This window comes from Chelonoidis abingdonii, chromosome 7 (assembly GCF_003597395.2).
Source record: "Chelonoidis abingdonii isolate Lonesome George chromosome 7, CheloAbing_2.0, whole genome shotgun sequence".
Taxonomy (NCBI): Eukaryota; Metazoa; Chordata; order Testudines; family Testudinidae; genus Chelonoidis; species Chelonoidis abingdonii.
This window is the reverse complement of record NC_133775.1, coordinates 111,010,360-111,025,147: the sequence shown is the minus strand read 5'-3', so window position 1 is coordinate 111,025,147 and position 14,788 is coordinate 111,010,360. Positions and strand designations below refer to the sequence as shown.

General features: G+C 52.8%; 1 protein-coding gene across 4 annotated transcripts in view; it reads right to left on the bottom strand.

Annotated features, from left to right (window-relative positions):
- NSD1 (nuclear receptor binding SET domain protein 1) overlaps nt 1-14,788 on the bottom strand; it is a 124,385-nt gene that overhangs the window by 43,819 nt on the left and 65,778 nt on the right. For all 4 annotated transcript variants that reach the window (XM_075068221.1, XM_075068220.1, XM_075068222.1 and 1 more), the window contains 8 exons: nt 8,537-8,680; nt 7,907-8,030; nt 7,464-7,664; nt 6,142-6,321; nt 5,249-5,405; nt 4,687-4,892; nt 3,701-3,813; nt 1,949-2,218 (listed from right to left, as the gene is read on the bottom strand). In XM_075068221.1, coding sequence (XP_074924322.1) covers nt 1,949-2,218; nt 3,701-3,813; nt 4,687-4,892; nt 5,249-5,405; nt 6,142-6,321; nt 7,464-7,664; nt 7,907-8,030; nt 8,537-8,680 — 1,395 coding nt within the window. The remainder of the gene's footprint in view (nt 1-1,948; nt 2,219-3,700; nt 3,814-4,686; nt 4,893-5,248; nt 5,406-6,141; nt 6,322-7,463; nt 7,665-7,906; nt 8,031-8,536; nt 8,681-14,788) is intronic.

Here is a 14,788-nt window from a genome sequence, read left to right as displayed (position 1 = left end):
GCTCAGGGTCCTGAGGCTGAGATGACCTGTCCTCTGTAGGGGACGGAGGAGGACGTGAAGAGGTGGCCTCCGGGGCCCTGTGTTCGGATGCGAACGAACGCGGAGGGCCCTGGGCCTGGTGGTACGCCCAGGGGGTCCAGAACCCCCACTGCTGAGGTCCATGCTCCTGCTGGGTCTCGGAAAACAGAGCAGCAGGCCTGTCAGCGTCTAGGTATGCGCTGTCCGCTCTCGAAGAGACTGATGTCTGGCGAGAGGGCCACGGAGGCGCCGAACGAGAGTGGTACTGGTCCCGTACTCTTGACGGCGAAGACCTCCTCAGTGCCGGAGATCGGTGCTGTGAGCCATAGCGGTGCCGCGATAGAGACCGGGACCTGCCACCAGCCCGGTGCCGGGAGGTCGACCTGGATCTGGATCGCCGACGGTGAGAACGGCTCCTCGAGTCACGGTGCCGGTAACGATGGCTGGAGTCGGAGCAGTGCCGGGAGTATCGGGACCGGCGTGAAGATGACCTATGCCACGAGTACGATCGGTACCGCCACAGAGAATGGTGCCGGGACTGCGAGCAGCATCTAGAGCGAGACCTCTCTCGGGACCGGGAGCAGTGCCGGGATCTTGACTGTGATCGGTGCCGACCCGGGGAATCCAGGGACAGTGCCCGCATGGTCATCGGCTTGCCCTGTGATTGAAGAACCCGCACCGGCGGTGCCGGAGGTTGGGGCAGCGCAGGCTCCGTCAACGCAATGAGGTCCCTGGCCGAGGAGAATGTCTCGGGCGTAGAGGGGACCACCAGCTCGACCCCAGATCTTAGCGGGGAGCTGGGAGGAACCGGACTCAACAGACCTCCCGGGCCCGGAGTCAACGAAATCGCTGGCCCGGCCGCTGCGGCCGGAGTCGGTGCCGGGCTCTCCGTCCGAGCCTGCTTAGCCGGGGTGGAGGACGCTGACAGTCTTTTCCCCAGGCCCGGTGCCAGAGAAGGTCAGTGCTGCGGCGTTTTTGCTGGCCCGGAGTGGCCCGGTGCCGAAGCTGAGGCGGCACTTGGTGCCGAGGAGGAAGGGTTAAGTACCGCTTCCATCAGGAGAGTCTTTAGGCACTGATCCCGCTCCTTTTTGGTTCTCGGTCTGAAGGCCTTACAAATCCGGCACTTCTCGGAGATGTGCGATTCCCCAAGACACTTCAGGCAGGCGTCGTGGGGATCGCTAGTGGGCATCGGCTTCTTGCAGGCCGAGCACGGTTTGAACCCCGGCGAACCAGGCATGAGCCCGGCGCGGGGAAGGGTTAGAACCCCAAGCCCGCTAACTATATACAACAAGAACTATTATCTACAACTATTCTATACTTTACAGCTATAACTAGAACTAGAACTAGAAAAACGACGAACAAGGAGAAGCTAGGGACGTGGAGGACAGCTATGCCGCGCTCCACAGTTCCAACGACCGACACAGAGGCAAGAAGGAACTGAGGAGCGGACGGGCCGGCAGGGGTATATATTAGCCGCCATGGCGGCGCCACTCTAGGGGGCGACCTGCCGGCCTGCTGGAGTTGCTAGAGTAAAAATCTTCCGACGAGCGTGCACACGCAGCGCGTACACCTACTGGAATGGATATGAGCAATCACTCGAAGAAGAATGCAAGCTCAGTGCTCCCTGTCTGGGAAATCTCAACCCAGTCTTAGTGCCCATCACTTTAGTGTCTGCGGGCCATATAAGCAGATGGACTGAACCATCTTCTAGGCTACTATGGGGACTATTAGATCCCAAGGCACTTCCCCAGCTAAGCTAGAACACCCCTGCCACCTGGATGAAAGCAGATCAGGAAACTGAAGTCATTCATGTCTCTTCTATCTGAGCTCTTTGGTTAGACAATATGTAAGTTATGGAAACCATAAGAAGATGTCTATTAAGACTGGCTCAGTGTTACCACAGAGTAAAATGAAGACACATAATGGGTACCTTTTTAATGTCCCTTTTGGCTTGCAAGCCCCAGCCTCGTGCCAGCGTGCGGAAGATTTCTACCTCTGGGTATTGCCTCTTGGAGAAGCACTGGTTCTGACAGCGCTCCCCAGCCGGACAGACCAGGGGATGGCACTCATACAGTAGCATGCGATTGATGCACTCTGAGTCCAGACCACAGGGGTTTTCATCTGTGTGTTTGCAGTTGCACCGTGGTATCTCAGACAGGTCTGCTGTGAAGATCTGCACCTTGCCCACTGGTCTGTTTACCTTGGAATGCACACATACAACCTTAGCTAGCTAGGAAACAATAGCATGACAAGGAACAATCAACACTGCATTTAACCCCACCCTCTGAGCATACAGGCCACAGTGCATATCAGTTCTAGCAAAGGACCGAAGCCCACACAGGTCTAAGCATATATGGAACTTGTAGGCATCCCTCTAACTCATTCACCCCTAGCCTCTGACTGCACTCAAGAGGTGCAGCTCTACCACTCTCGCTGCCACTGCCAGTCTTTGGCACACCCTACGCATCTTCTGTGTGAAATAACACGTTCTCCACTTCCGAGTGACAGGCCTTAACATCGCTTCTCTTTGGGGCCTCTTGGTTTGGAAGAAGTTACTTCCCAACAGTTCTGTGCCATTCACCACCCAGACTGCACACCTGTGACAGGTTGCAGGGACTCTGCCTGAGCACTGGCAAACAAGTAGTTAACTCCCTACCCAACTATCTTGCCCATGTAAAGGCAAGAGTGACCAGACAAGGCTGGGGTCTGAAGGCACATTCTGAAACTCAAGAGTTAAGCCAGGAAGCTCTTTAAAAACATCTCTGTGAGGAGGTAGAGGGCAGCACCAGATGGAAAAGAGACTGGCTTGTTTGTAGCACAAGCAGGGCCTTTGACTTGGTTAAAGGCAAGGAACTCAAAGGTGGGCAGTAAACAGACACTCTTGAAAAAAACCCTTTGCGGCTCTTTGTACCAACTTGTGATCCCTTCTGAATCCACTCCTCTGCAATGAACACCAGTACGCTACTCACCTGTAACTAGAGCTGTCCTCCGAATCCCTCTAGACCCACCTCTAGCGCACTGGTTCTCAAACAGTGCGGTGGGACCCAACTGCACAAAACGATGTTTTCCTTTGCCACTGGCTAAACCCACATAGGGGAAGAGACATTTCCGGGACTGTATATGACTGGTCTTTAGCTACATAAAGATGTTCCGAGATGTCTCAGTAAAGCAAAGCATCTCTGTCACTGATGTCCAGCAGTGACAACAGCTGCTACATGAATTCAGGTAGCAGAGAGGACAGATGAAGTGCCCTAATGTACTGCTGGAAGCTGAAAACCTTCCTGTCAATCCTCCCTGGGCGTGGTTAATCAGCCTTCAAAGGCATGCTCCACAATGCAGGACTCTGCAAGCAGCGAAGGCATTTCTGTGTGCCTGTACAGTGGAGTTCCATCATAGGCACATTTAACTTATGCAATTTTAACTATACGCACTTGGCAAAACAAAACAAAAAAGAGAAAAACAACAATTTAAATACTGCACTTGTAGTGCGGGCGATTCTGCCCGCCATTCCACTCAATGAGCATTTGACTATATGTGATTTTCGCCTTATGCGCTGACTTCAGAACCTAACCCCCGCGTAAGATGCGACTCTCCTATAAATATCCTGCACCAACAGCTCAGTGCTTATGACCCAGGCCTCCACTCGAGCTCCCACCAGCTAGTGATGATGTGATGTCCTCACCTTGATATGTTTGTAGGGAGGAGGCTTCTTATCGTTCTTCCTGTCTTCCTGCAGCTGCCTCAGTTCTTTCTGTGCCTTCAGTTCTTCAAACCTCACAGCCGCTTCCTGCAGAGCTGAAAGAAAACAGATGCTGTGTTACAAGAAGCCCCTTGTGCTAGTGTTGAAGTCAGGTAGCCTGAGTATTCTCCACGGCCACATTTGTGCTCAGTTGTTTGTATGCACGTTTCTGAATGGGCAGGCCATGCTCCAGTGACTTGCTACCTTGCCCCAAAGAGAGATGTTCCCCAGGTGGAGTAACAGCACCCCATTGGAGGGGTCACTGAAGAGAGCTCCCAGGAACCAAACTGGAAGAATCAGCAGCCCCACTGAGGGAGGTGGGGGGCGAGGGTGGCATCAGCTCTGCCCCCTGAGATGCTTGCCTTCCATCACTACTCGTATCGGAGGGTCTCCTCCAGCACAACACACGGCTGTACCCAACACTCACAAGCAGGAATTAGGAAGAGGCCAGACTGAAGGGGCACAGAGTAGCTGTAAGGTGGGTGCCTGTGCCTGGAGGAACGCAGTATGGATTGTTAGTGGTGTACTTTGTCCTTGAGGAGTTGTGTTAGGTGTACGGTGTAGTCTGCTTTACAACAGTGTTGTGTGTATATGAATTATTCTCACATTACAGATGGTGAACATGAGGTGCAGTGGCTCAGCCAAGTTCACAGAGTTTGTGGCAGAATGAGAATAAATTGGAATTCAGGAGCTGGGTGTCTCTTGTTACCCTGGCATAAGCTCAGACCTCTGACTATTCTGGGTGGGATCACTTATGGGTCTGAGGCACAAATCAGAGGTACTCTGCAAGCCTTGCTTCAACCTTGACTCTGGGAAGACCATCATTTTTCCACCCCATGGATGCCCTTCGTGGGACCATAGAGGAACTGGCCCAAAACAATCTCAAAGCAGACAGCTAGTGCCCCCCAGAGTGTGAGGAAATGCGTTACCTTTCTTATAAATGCCATCCACTCCCTTGCCCATCTTGTCCTTGCTGCTCACGTCGCCTTCCATATAGGGAAACACCCGAGCCTGGTGCGTCCAGAGGTAATCATTGGACCCAAAAAACAGCACAGGAAACTCGCCAATGTCATGTTTCATCTTTTGGATATTTACAGGAATAGTTCTAGGATGGCAAACCTCAGCTGGCCACCACCTGTCACAGGGGATAGGGACAGGAAGAGTAGGTCAAAGCTTTGACACTACTACCCCTAAAAGCTGGCAGCAGCGATTTTTCATTCTCTAGGGGCACTGAGAAGGAGAAAAGGAACTTTCCTGCAGCTTCCAGTACGTCACACAAAGCAGCAGTGCTGGGCAGAAGCTTGGCTTGGGGAAGAGGAAAAGAGTGGGGAGGAATGGCGTGTTCTACTGTCAGGTGCCTACATGGAATTAAAAAGACCCAGCTACATAAACACGAGTAGAAACCAGCACTCTCCAGATCTCTCCAGCACAGTCAGTGCTGCACGAGGAAGGGCTTTAACATGGACATCAACCACCTTTATGTTTACCCACCTGTAGCGCCCGACTTTTACCCAGACCACCTCCTTGTAATGGGGTTTCTTGCCGGCTTTGCAGTCGTTACAGTACCAGCTTCCCTCCGGCATCTCGATGTTCAGACACTCGCGGTGAAAAGCAGCTGGGCAAGACTCACAGCACAGAAGGCTGCCCCCTGCATCCAGGGGCAATACAGCAGTGAGAGCCACATCACAAAACCATGGGCCCCTATGCTCCCAGACAGAATCAAAGCACCGGGAAGAGGGCCAGGCTCTTACACAAAGCTCATTCCACCTGGCCAGCCACCTGAGCTCTCTCCATCTCTACCAAACAGCAGCACAAGGCCATGCAGAGGGCCAGGCCAATGCTTAGGCACCAGTGAAGTCCCTCAAAACAGGATAGCAGTAGCCTACAGGCTTTGTACTCTGTACCCTTCACCTCGCCCAGGCCTGGCAGCAACGGCCACATGCAGCTGAGGCTCTCTCTCATCTCCTGGGGTTCCTGCAGGGAGGCATTCGCAGGAAGACTAGGTGCAACCACATCTGAAAACAGACTCAGGCTCTTCTGTAAAGCTGTTCCAGGGGCAAAGTTCTTCCATCAAAATGATCGTCTCATTTCCTGCCCTCCAGCTTCCCCCATCCTGGATACAGAGACCTGGGAGCACAGCTGTCCAGTGTATGGAACAGCATCTCTAACGCAAACAAACCCTAATCCAGTGAGGCCTGGTGACAGCAAGACAAGTACCCTGACCTGGCACTGGACAAGAATGGGGGACCCAAACTGGCCTGCCCTCAGTAGCTTTATCCTGCTAAGTAGCTGGTTCCTGCATTCTGTCTCTACCCATGGCACCCCAGCACAAACCCCGCCATACGGTGCTCACAGTGCACTAGGCAGAGAAGAGAGAGTCTCACCTTCTGAGCAGACAAAGCACCAGCTGACATTGACGTGCTCATGGTTTCTGCAGCCCCTCCGTGGAGAGAAGTGATTGGGGCAGATGATGCTGTTGGAGGCAAGGATCACAGTCCCCGCAGCCAGACAGAAATCATTGGCGTGGTATGCCACCGGACACCGAACACAGCGCATCAAGCGACCTTGAAGTGGAAACGGTTGGACACAGGTAAACACTTGAGGGAAAGTGAGAATTATAATTTGCTCCTAGAACTTAGTTTTGTCAGTATTCAGGCTTACAACAAAGGGTGAAATGAGTCACTTGGTGAAGGGACACCTTGCCTCTAATTACACCAGTTTCTCAATAATTCCTTCTTTGCATTTAAACTAACTGACAAAACAGCCTGCACCAAATGGTGGGTGCTGCGCCCCGTGCAGAGGGGCTGGAGAGCAAGTCTGTCCTGCACACAGCCTGCAGCAGAGGCTCCAGGCATTGCAACATGGCACCGGCTCCCGGCTGGCTCCCCCCGGCTGTCAGGTGGGCATCGGCTCACAGCTGTGATTGGCTCAGTTTCACAGCAAGGAGCCTACCAGCTGTGAAACTGACATTCTCACAGAGATGGCGTTATGATATCGGTATAGGGGGCCACTTGCTGCAGCAGAAACTGTCTTGTGGTGCAGACACTGACATAATTAGGTGACATCAGCTGCCTCACCTTGACCTAACTCTGCAGGGCAGACCAAGCCAGAGGAGCAGCTGAGACAAACTCAAATGGCACTGCCATCCTGGGCGCCAGGTTGCCACATCCAGAGCAGGGAGCTGGCCCCAGCCTGAGCATCCACACTGCACTATAAACCTGTGGCAACAACTGCTGGACCCAGGTCTCCCAGCCATGCTAGTGTGTCCGTACTGAACTACACAGACCTTCTGACTCAGGTCTGAGTCCACAATGCCAACTGACAATGAGTGCACCTGAGTTTCAGAGGGACTTGAGCTCTGACCCACCCCCTAGGAGGGTCCTAGGACCCAGGTCCTGAGTCAGACTGATGGATGTGTATGTGTGGATGGAGCAGGGTCTTCGATTCAAACCTGAATCGGAGCCCAGGCTCAGCGTGCAGGGTAGACATACCCCTAGAGAGCAGCAAGTTCACCGTTTGGCACCTTCCCCAGCTGACCAGATTTACACAGCTCACAGCAAATGTCCCACGATGAAAGATTAAGGAATAGGCACTGGGTGAAAGACATCGAGCACCTCAAACCGCTCCAAAATGAAAGATGCTTTGGACACAGGAAAGGGGCTCCTGACTAGCCCCAGTAACTGCAGGCACACAAGGGTTTCTTTACCTTTAGACGCAGAAAGGTTTGCTGGGTTAGCGGCATGACAAGTCATACAGATGTGCAGTGAGCATCGAAAGCCCTTGTTCTGCATGACTGTGGGTGGGTACTTCTGCACACACTCTTCATGGTAGTACTTCCCACACAAGGGGAGCAAGCACCGCTTCACGTCCTCCCCACTGCTCTTGCACACAAAACAGGTGTGGACGCCTGGAGGAGAGAACACCGGTCATACGGCGAAAGGGAAGGTGAACTCTCAAAGAAAGAGTTACCACCTCCGGCCAGACTGGCCGACTCCTTAGGAGCCCCCGGCCTGGACTGCACAGCTACCCAACCCTCTCCATGCTCTCCGGTCCCGACCATTTGTCTCATGCCTTCCGCCACTGACACACTTCAAAGCAGCCCCACGCGAGCACCCAGCAAGCGGCCTGCCCTCCCACCCGGCGCCATACCTGTCGAACACTCATTGCAGATAAACTTGCCCTTTGGCATTTCTGAGAGTCCAAGGCACCGCAGGTGGAAAGCACCACAGCACTGCGCTTCACACAGCAACAACTCCCCTGGCTTCTCACAGATCTGTGTGGGGAGGGAACACAGCGTTACTTCTGGGACAAACTCCTGGCTAGATACACACGGCATGCAGCTAGCAGGCTGGCTGAGACTGCCACGAGAAACCCCTGCAGAAATCCTTCATGCCAGCTCACAGAGTGCCACCGCTACCACTTCTCCCTGAGACCCCATTGTGAGGCAATGGCTTAAATAGATTCCACTTCATTCCCAGCCACCTCGCTCCCACCCCACCACTGCAGGGACAGTGCACCCGGAGCCCGCTGCAGAACAGTCATGCCGCATCTACACATAAGGGAGGTGCAAAGTGTCCAGTCAGTGCAAGTGCAAGTGAATAACTGGACAGCCAAGGCTCCTGACAAGAGGGGCCATCACCAAGGATCTGGAGAACATTAGTTAACTCAATCAGATCTGGTTCAAGGTTGCCTTGTTAGCCAGGGGATTAGTGTGCTGCATAGTTGCCCAACATCACCATCAGTGCTGCAAAGGTGCACCCAAAGATCTTAGCTCCGTACCTGACAAACGTTCTCCTTGAGGGCTGCTCCTCCTCCTCGCTCCCCCTGCATCCTTTTGGATGAAGGCACTCCATGGTCATTCTCAGACCCATCCTCATTGAGCTCCTTGGGGCTTGCAGCACTCCCATGGATAGGTATCTCCCCCTTTAGAAACGAAATCCAGAATTCAGACGGTCAGTATTCCCTGGCCCACCCTCTGGACTGTTAGTTTGGCTATCAAACACATACAGGTTTTCAGGCAGGTTGCAAACAGTGCCTCTAACTCTCATCCTGCTCGCAGAGGACCCTTAATACCTTGGGGAAAATGCCCTCCGCACTGCTCCACTCTGAGGTTTCATGAGGGAGGAAGTTTTGGTTTGTGCTTTAACCGCAGATATTCAATTTGGCTAGCTTGCTGCCATGACTCATCTTCATGGGGCTCTCTCTTTGGATTAACTCTGCCCCAGCCTGACCCGACAGAAACACGCAGTTCTGTGCCAGAACAGTCCTGACGCCGTTGCTATGGCCAGAAAGCTTCCTCAAGGCACTCTGTACACATTCCACTGGATGAGATGCAAATGAGCAGAGCATGATCAAATTAACCATTATTTCATTCTGCGTGTCAGAGTGCCAAGAACACACGGACAGTATTTTAACTAGGGAGGTTGGCTGTGGCGATGCTAGAGAACCAGCTTGCTAGTAACCGATCCAGTGGAACTGCGCCAGTGCAGCGAGTCCACCCGAGCCGTCTCGTTTAGGGTGCAGTTCTATTCTGCATCCACATGCAAGGCTGGATTCTACGGCCAGAAGGGACCCTTCTGATCATTTAGCTTGATCTCCTGCTTAACACAGGCCACAACTGCCAGTGGCACTAAAGCATCTTTTAGAAAAAATCTAATCTTGCTTTAAAGACTTCAAGTGATGAGAATCCAGCACATCCCTCAGTGAGCTAAGTCACCAATTCCTTGCAAGGTCCGAGACGAGCAGCAGCAGCTGCAGAACTTCCAAACCAGGGAGGAGAGACAAGGTGGGGGAGGTGATATCTTTTATTGGCCCAACCTCTGTTGGGGAGAGAGAGCAGCTTTCACGCTCACACAGAGCTACTCTTCAGGTCTGAGAAGGAGAGTCTGTCTGCAACTCCATGGGGAGCTGGCCCCCACCCTGCAGCGGCAGACCACAAGGAAAGGAGTTCCAATTCTCCTATGGAAGCCAGGTCCCCTCGGCACTGCCTGGGGTTGGGAACGTCCCACGGATGCCGTGGAGATGAAGGTGTGCATGGCAATACACCAAGTGTGGCGGGGCAGGGGAGCAAGATGGCAAAAGTGCCTGAGATTCTTGAGGAATCTGAGCAATTGGGCTCACTGACCTTTGTTGGAGCACAGGTGCATTGCATGTGCCTATCCTGTGCCCATTCCCATCTAGCCCAGAAAAGCAGTCACTCCAAGGTGGCCAAGCCCTAGCGGAGCCCTGTACCTGGTTCTGACAGGCAATAAGATGGCCTGCCACATGCATCACACAAGGATTTTTGAGAACTCCGCTCTTTTCAGAAGCGGACAGACTCACACTCTTTCCACAGCATAGACAGTGAGGTGTTACAGAACCACTGCATACCCACTGCTCCCCGCCTCACCAAGCCATACCCTGAGTACATCTGCACACTCAGAAGGCAGAGTGGTGGTCCAGTGTGCATCTGGAAAGCTCAAAGCAAGAGCAAGGTGCTGCTGACATGCCAGGACAGTCAAGAACATGAGTCCCCTCCCAGCTGTCTGCTGTATTCTGCAAAGGGTGAGGTATTCTTGCAGCAATCATTTGCAGCTAGACTGAAAAGCAATGCCACCCAAAGCAGTGACTTGCATTTGGTGTGAAAACAAAACCTGAGACGCTGGGGCCACATCTTTTGCCTGGGCAGAGAAAGCAGAGGGGACGGACCATGTTGAGGTGTGCAAATGTCAGCATTCCCTGCTGTTAAATTCCATTGCTAGGGCTGCAGGTTTGTCATGGTGGTAACAATGTCACAGATACTGTGATTTTTCTGTTTGACTAGGGCTTTTCCTTGTGTCTGTGACTTTACGGAAGCAGGTTTCCCAAATGTTGGGTCGCTGACCTGGTGTGGAGCGGAGGGTGAGCCCCAGGAAGCGACCAGTAGCTCCTGTCCCATGAGGCTGAACCTGGTTCCCTGCTGTGGGAACTGCAACCTGGGGCATGGGTTGGCACCAGTGCTCAAGTTTGGTCTGGCCACCCTCTATGAGGGCAGAGGGCCAAATCTGAGTAAGTGGCACTGCAAACTGACATTCAGGGCTGCAGTGCCAGTCACTCAAATTTGGCCCAGCTGCTGCTCTGTTATCATGACTGAGGAACCAGTGGGCCAAACCTGAGAGGGACTACAACCCCTGCACCAGTGCAATGGCTGGAAGGGGAAGCCAAGCCCAGTCCCGGGGGACAGAAGCTGTTGCTAGGGGGTGAATGCAGGGTGGATTCAATTTCCAGACCCCCTTCCTGGGGCCCTCTCCTCTGCACCAGGCCAGGATTAGGGTTGTGGTGCACAGGCAGAGGGTGCTGTTGGGGGTGGTCAGTGTCCCCTCGGGAGGGTAAGGGGGTGGGGGAGCGCGTGCAGCAGCAGAGGGGAAGGATGCTGGCCTGTTGGGAACTCCCCTAGGAATCTGGATCCTGGGTGGGGCACAATAAAAGACAATATGAAGTTGGTGGGTCACCATGCTAAAAAGTTTGGGAACCACTGTCATAAAGTGGATTGAACTTGAATACTTGAAAAAATGCGTATTTTATATAAAAAACTACAGAGAGTTGACTTTTCCAGCCTGTGATGTCACACACCATTTCCCCAGACCCCTTTGGTTCTTACTACATTTCCCAGGGCTACTCTGTGATTTTTGATTTAAACAACACCATGAGAGATCTGCAACCCTAATCAATGCCTCTTTGCTAGTGCATTTCTCCTTGTGTAGATGCCACCGTCACTGTAGATATTTTTAACCTGACAGGAGTTTGCAGGGAGGAAGTAGGGATGCACTAACAGCACACTGAAGTATGGGACAGAGATAAATGGAGCAAATCATGTTTATTAAGCACGCAAAAGTGGAAGCCCAGCAGCAATTACAAACTAGATCAAAACCATAATACTACACACCAGGTACTTCTGTGGATGATAGAGGTACGAATGCATGGCCCGGGGAGCCTGAGTCGCTCTGTCCAGCTCATTGGCAGAGACAGAATGCCATGGGAATGCACAGGAAGGAACAGACCAGTATGGCACAGACCAAACTCAGTTGCCACCATCCTGTACTGCAGCACTATACGAGGTGGTGGTATGTACAGAGCTGATGCAGGGGCCTCTTAATGGGATAATGGCGCCAATTGCCTGTGTCTTTGAATGTGCTTTCTCAGGCGTTCATTCCCTCTGGAATGCTTGCTCCTGCCTCCTCCTTTCTCTGCCACGAGGGACGTATTACGTCAGAGTCCTCTTCTCCCCACCTGGCTCCTTCTGCCTGGAAGCTGCACATATGAGCAGAGTCCCCTTTGCACATCCCCCTGCAGCTCCAGGGACAGATCCTTTTGTTCTCCATTTCCCCCAAGGACTGGTGAGGCGTTCAGTTCCCTAACGTTCTCAGACGTCCGATCCCTCTCCTGCTCAGTGATGCAGCAGTGGTCCCTGTAACGAAGAAGAAGAGGGTTAATAGGTTTACTGACACTGGAAACCCTTGGAATACCAAGGAATGCAATAGTTCCGGTTCCTGCTCACCTTGGGATTCCAGTGCCACTCTCAGGACCTATCTGAGGAAGTGAGGGCAAGGACTTGGGTCATTCTCCTAGACAACACATGAGGACACGCTGAAGGCGCTGGAGAGGCACCATGCACTTCCCTGAGGGATCTGGACATTAGTATTACTCCTGATCTGATTAGTAAGGCCAGTCATCTAGCAGGGCAAAGATCACCAGAGATTGCTCTGAAATCTGGAGACTGCTGCCCCATGCTTGCAGAGGGGCACTACGGGCTTTAGACAGGGCCACCATTCCAAACCTGTTGCTCATGGTTGACCTCGAGCAGTTTGCTATCAATAATGCTTATGCCTGCGTTTCATGCTTTCAGTGGAAAGCAGAACGAAATAGTTGTGCAGATAGACCAGAGCAGATCAATAATAGTGCACTGCTTTCTTGTGGGGTCAACAGAGACAATGTAGCCTGTGTGTGGGGCCATGCTGCCCCAAGGGCGGTTTACTGCAGTAGAATGCTCCTGCCAGGACATCTCCTGTATTTCAGGGTTTGACTGAAAAACCCATCCTGCTTGGCTGCCCTTTTGAGTCCAGGCACATGCATGGCTAAGCCAGTCACTGTACACTGAGGGCCTGAACAATGCTCCACGCAGTCAAATGTAGAAGGGGTGGCTGAACCTGCTGGAGTGGAGCCATCTGGGCACGGGGTGGAGGAGGAAGTCGCTATATGCACAGTGGAAGGGAGACTTCTGCTCCTCATGAGTTTGCAACTGAAAATTTCTCAGAAGAACCTGACTCATTGCCGCCCTCCCCCGGCCCTGAGTCTGCCAAACCAGCCCTGGTCAGCAAAGGTAAGAACCGCCATGTAAGAACCGCCACGTACCTCGTACAAAGGGCAGGCCCCTCTTCCTGAACCTTCTGCCGCTGTCTCTGCAGCCTTCGATTCGCTGAAGAGTCCTGGAGAGCCTGGCACGTTCACAGGCATGGCCTGAGCCTGAGCCATATCCTGGACTTGCCCTTGCCAGCGCTGTCACCCACCCTGCCTGGCGCTGCCCAACAGTGTGTCAGGTTTCACCGGCAAGCAAGTGCAGAAAATACGGTCTTGTTCAGCATGAAAGGGGCAGGTTTCCTGTGCCCCAGAGCAGCTGTTATTCTTCCACACTTTGCTGTACTGGACCTTCAGGTGCGTCAGTCTCTCCACACTGTGCACCCGAGTGAGGGCTACCCTGCCGGCAAGCCATTTGGACACCCACTCACAGTCCAGGGCATTCTGAATTACAGATCTCCTTGTCACCCTTGATACTCTCAAGTGTCTCAGGCCAGCTGAGAGCATGCTCACACCATGGCTGCTAGGAGACCTGCTCTGAAACTGGTGTGCTAGAACACACAGCACTCACAAGCAAGTGAAAGCTGCAGGAAACAGCGCACAATGAGCTGTACAGGGCCTCAGAAAACTTGTTCCCAGGCCAGCAGAAACTACTGCAGAAAGGCCACCACTGCCATGACTAGGGCCCAGCGAGGAAGAAGTGGGAGGACAACCTGCACACCTGTGTTTGCCAGCTCCTCTAGCACCGCACTGGGGGAGACTGCCAGGGCAGCAGGCAGCAAAGTGGCTAGCCTTGCTCAAGTGAACAGCTATGAACAACTGGGAGCCATTACAGCAACAGAGAGTGATAAGAAATGCCGACAACTGGCTCCTGACATACATCCTGACCACTGGGTACTGTTCACGTTGTGCCATTTGAAGGGGGAGGCGCAGAGGTGTCCCTCCTCTCCTAGGCCATGTCTTGGTGAGACCTGGCTCACTCCTAAAAGGCAAAATGTGGCTGTCAGAGATACTGTTATGAGCGGTTCTCTGGCGGGGCCCTTTCACATATCCAAAGAGGGAGTGACCCCACTGAGGGCAGGGGAAACACCCCTACTCTGACCTCTGGATTATGGGCAGAATTTTAACAAGGGTGTGCCAGAAAGCAACCAAGAGCCCTGACCTTGCGAATGGCTCTCAGGACCCTATTCCACAACTCTGCAGCTAATACTGGAGCGCAGAACGCAGATGAGAGACTAATGCAACGTATGATGTCCACACTCCAGAGTTTGTACTGCTTATCAATAAGCAAGAAGGCAGCATTCCAAGATGCAGCAGCCAAGCCCTTTCATTTGAACGAAAAACCTTCCAACCTGGCAAAGCAAAACTCTCGATGAAATTCTCCTCTGTCATTGCTTAGAACCGTCCCTCACGGTGAAATTAGCTGAGCAATACCCAAAATTAAGCGCAAGTTTCAGTGGTCTTTAAAAAACAGCTGCTAATTCAAAGTGATACATTCCGTTTAAACTCAGAGCAACACTCTTCTCTCCTATCTAGCCAATCAAATGCAGCAGAGTTTGTTTTTCAGACGACATTTTGAGGAAGGAGAGGAGTAGTCGCTGAAGGTGAGAGGGCAAGGAAAAAGAGAAGAGCAGCTAGTCCTACAGGAAGAGGGGAAGAGTCAATGGAGACAACACCAAATATGAGCCCCAGGAGGATACGGGATGGGTTGCGGAGGAT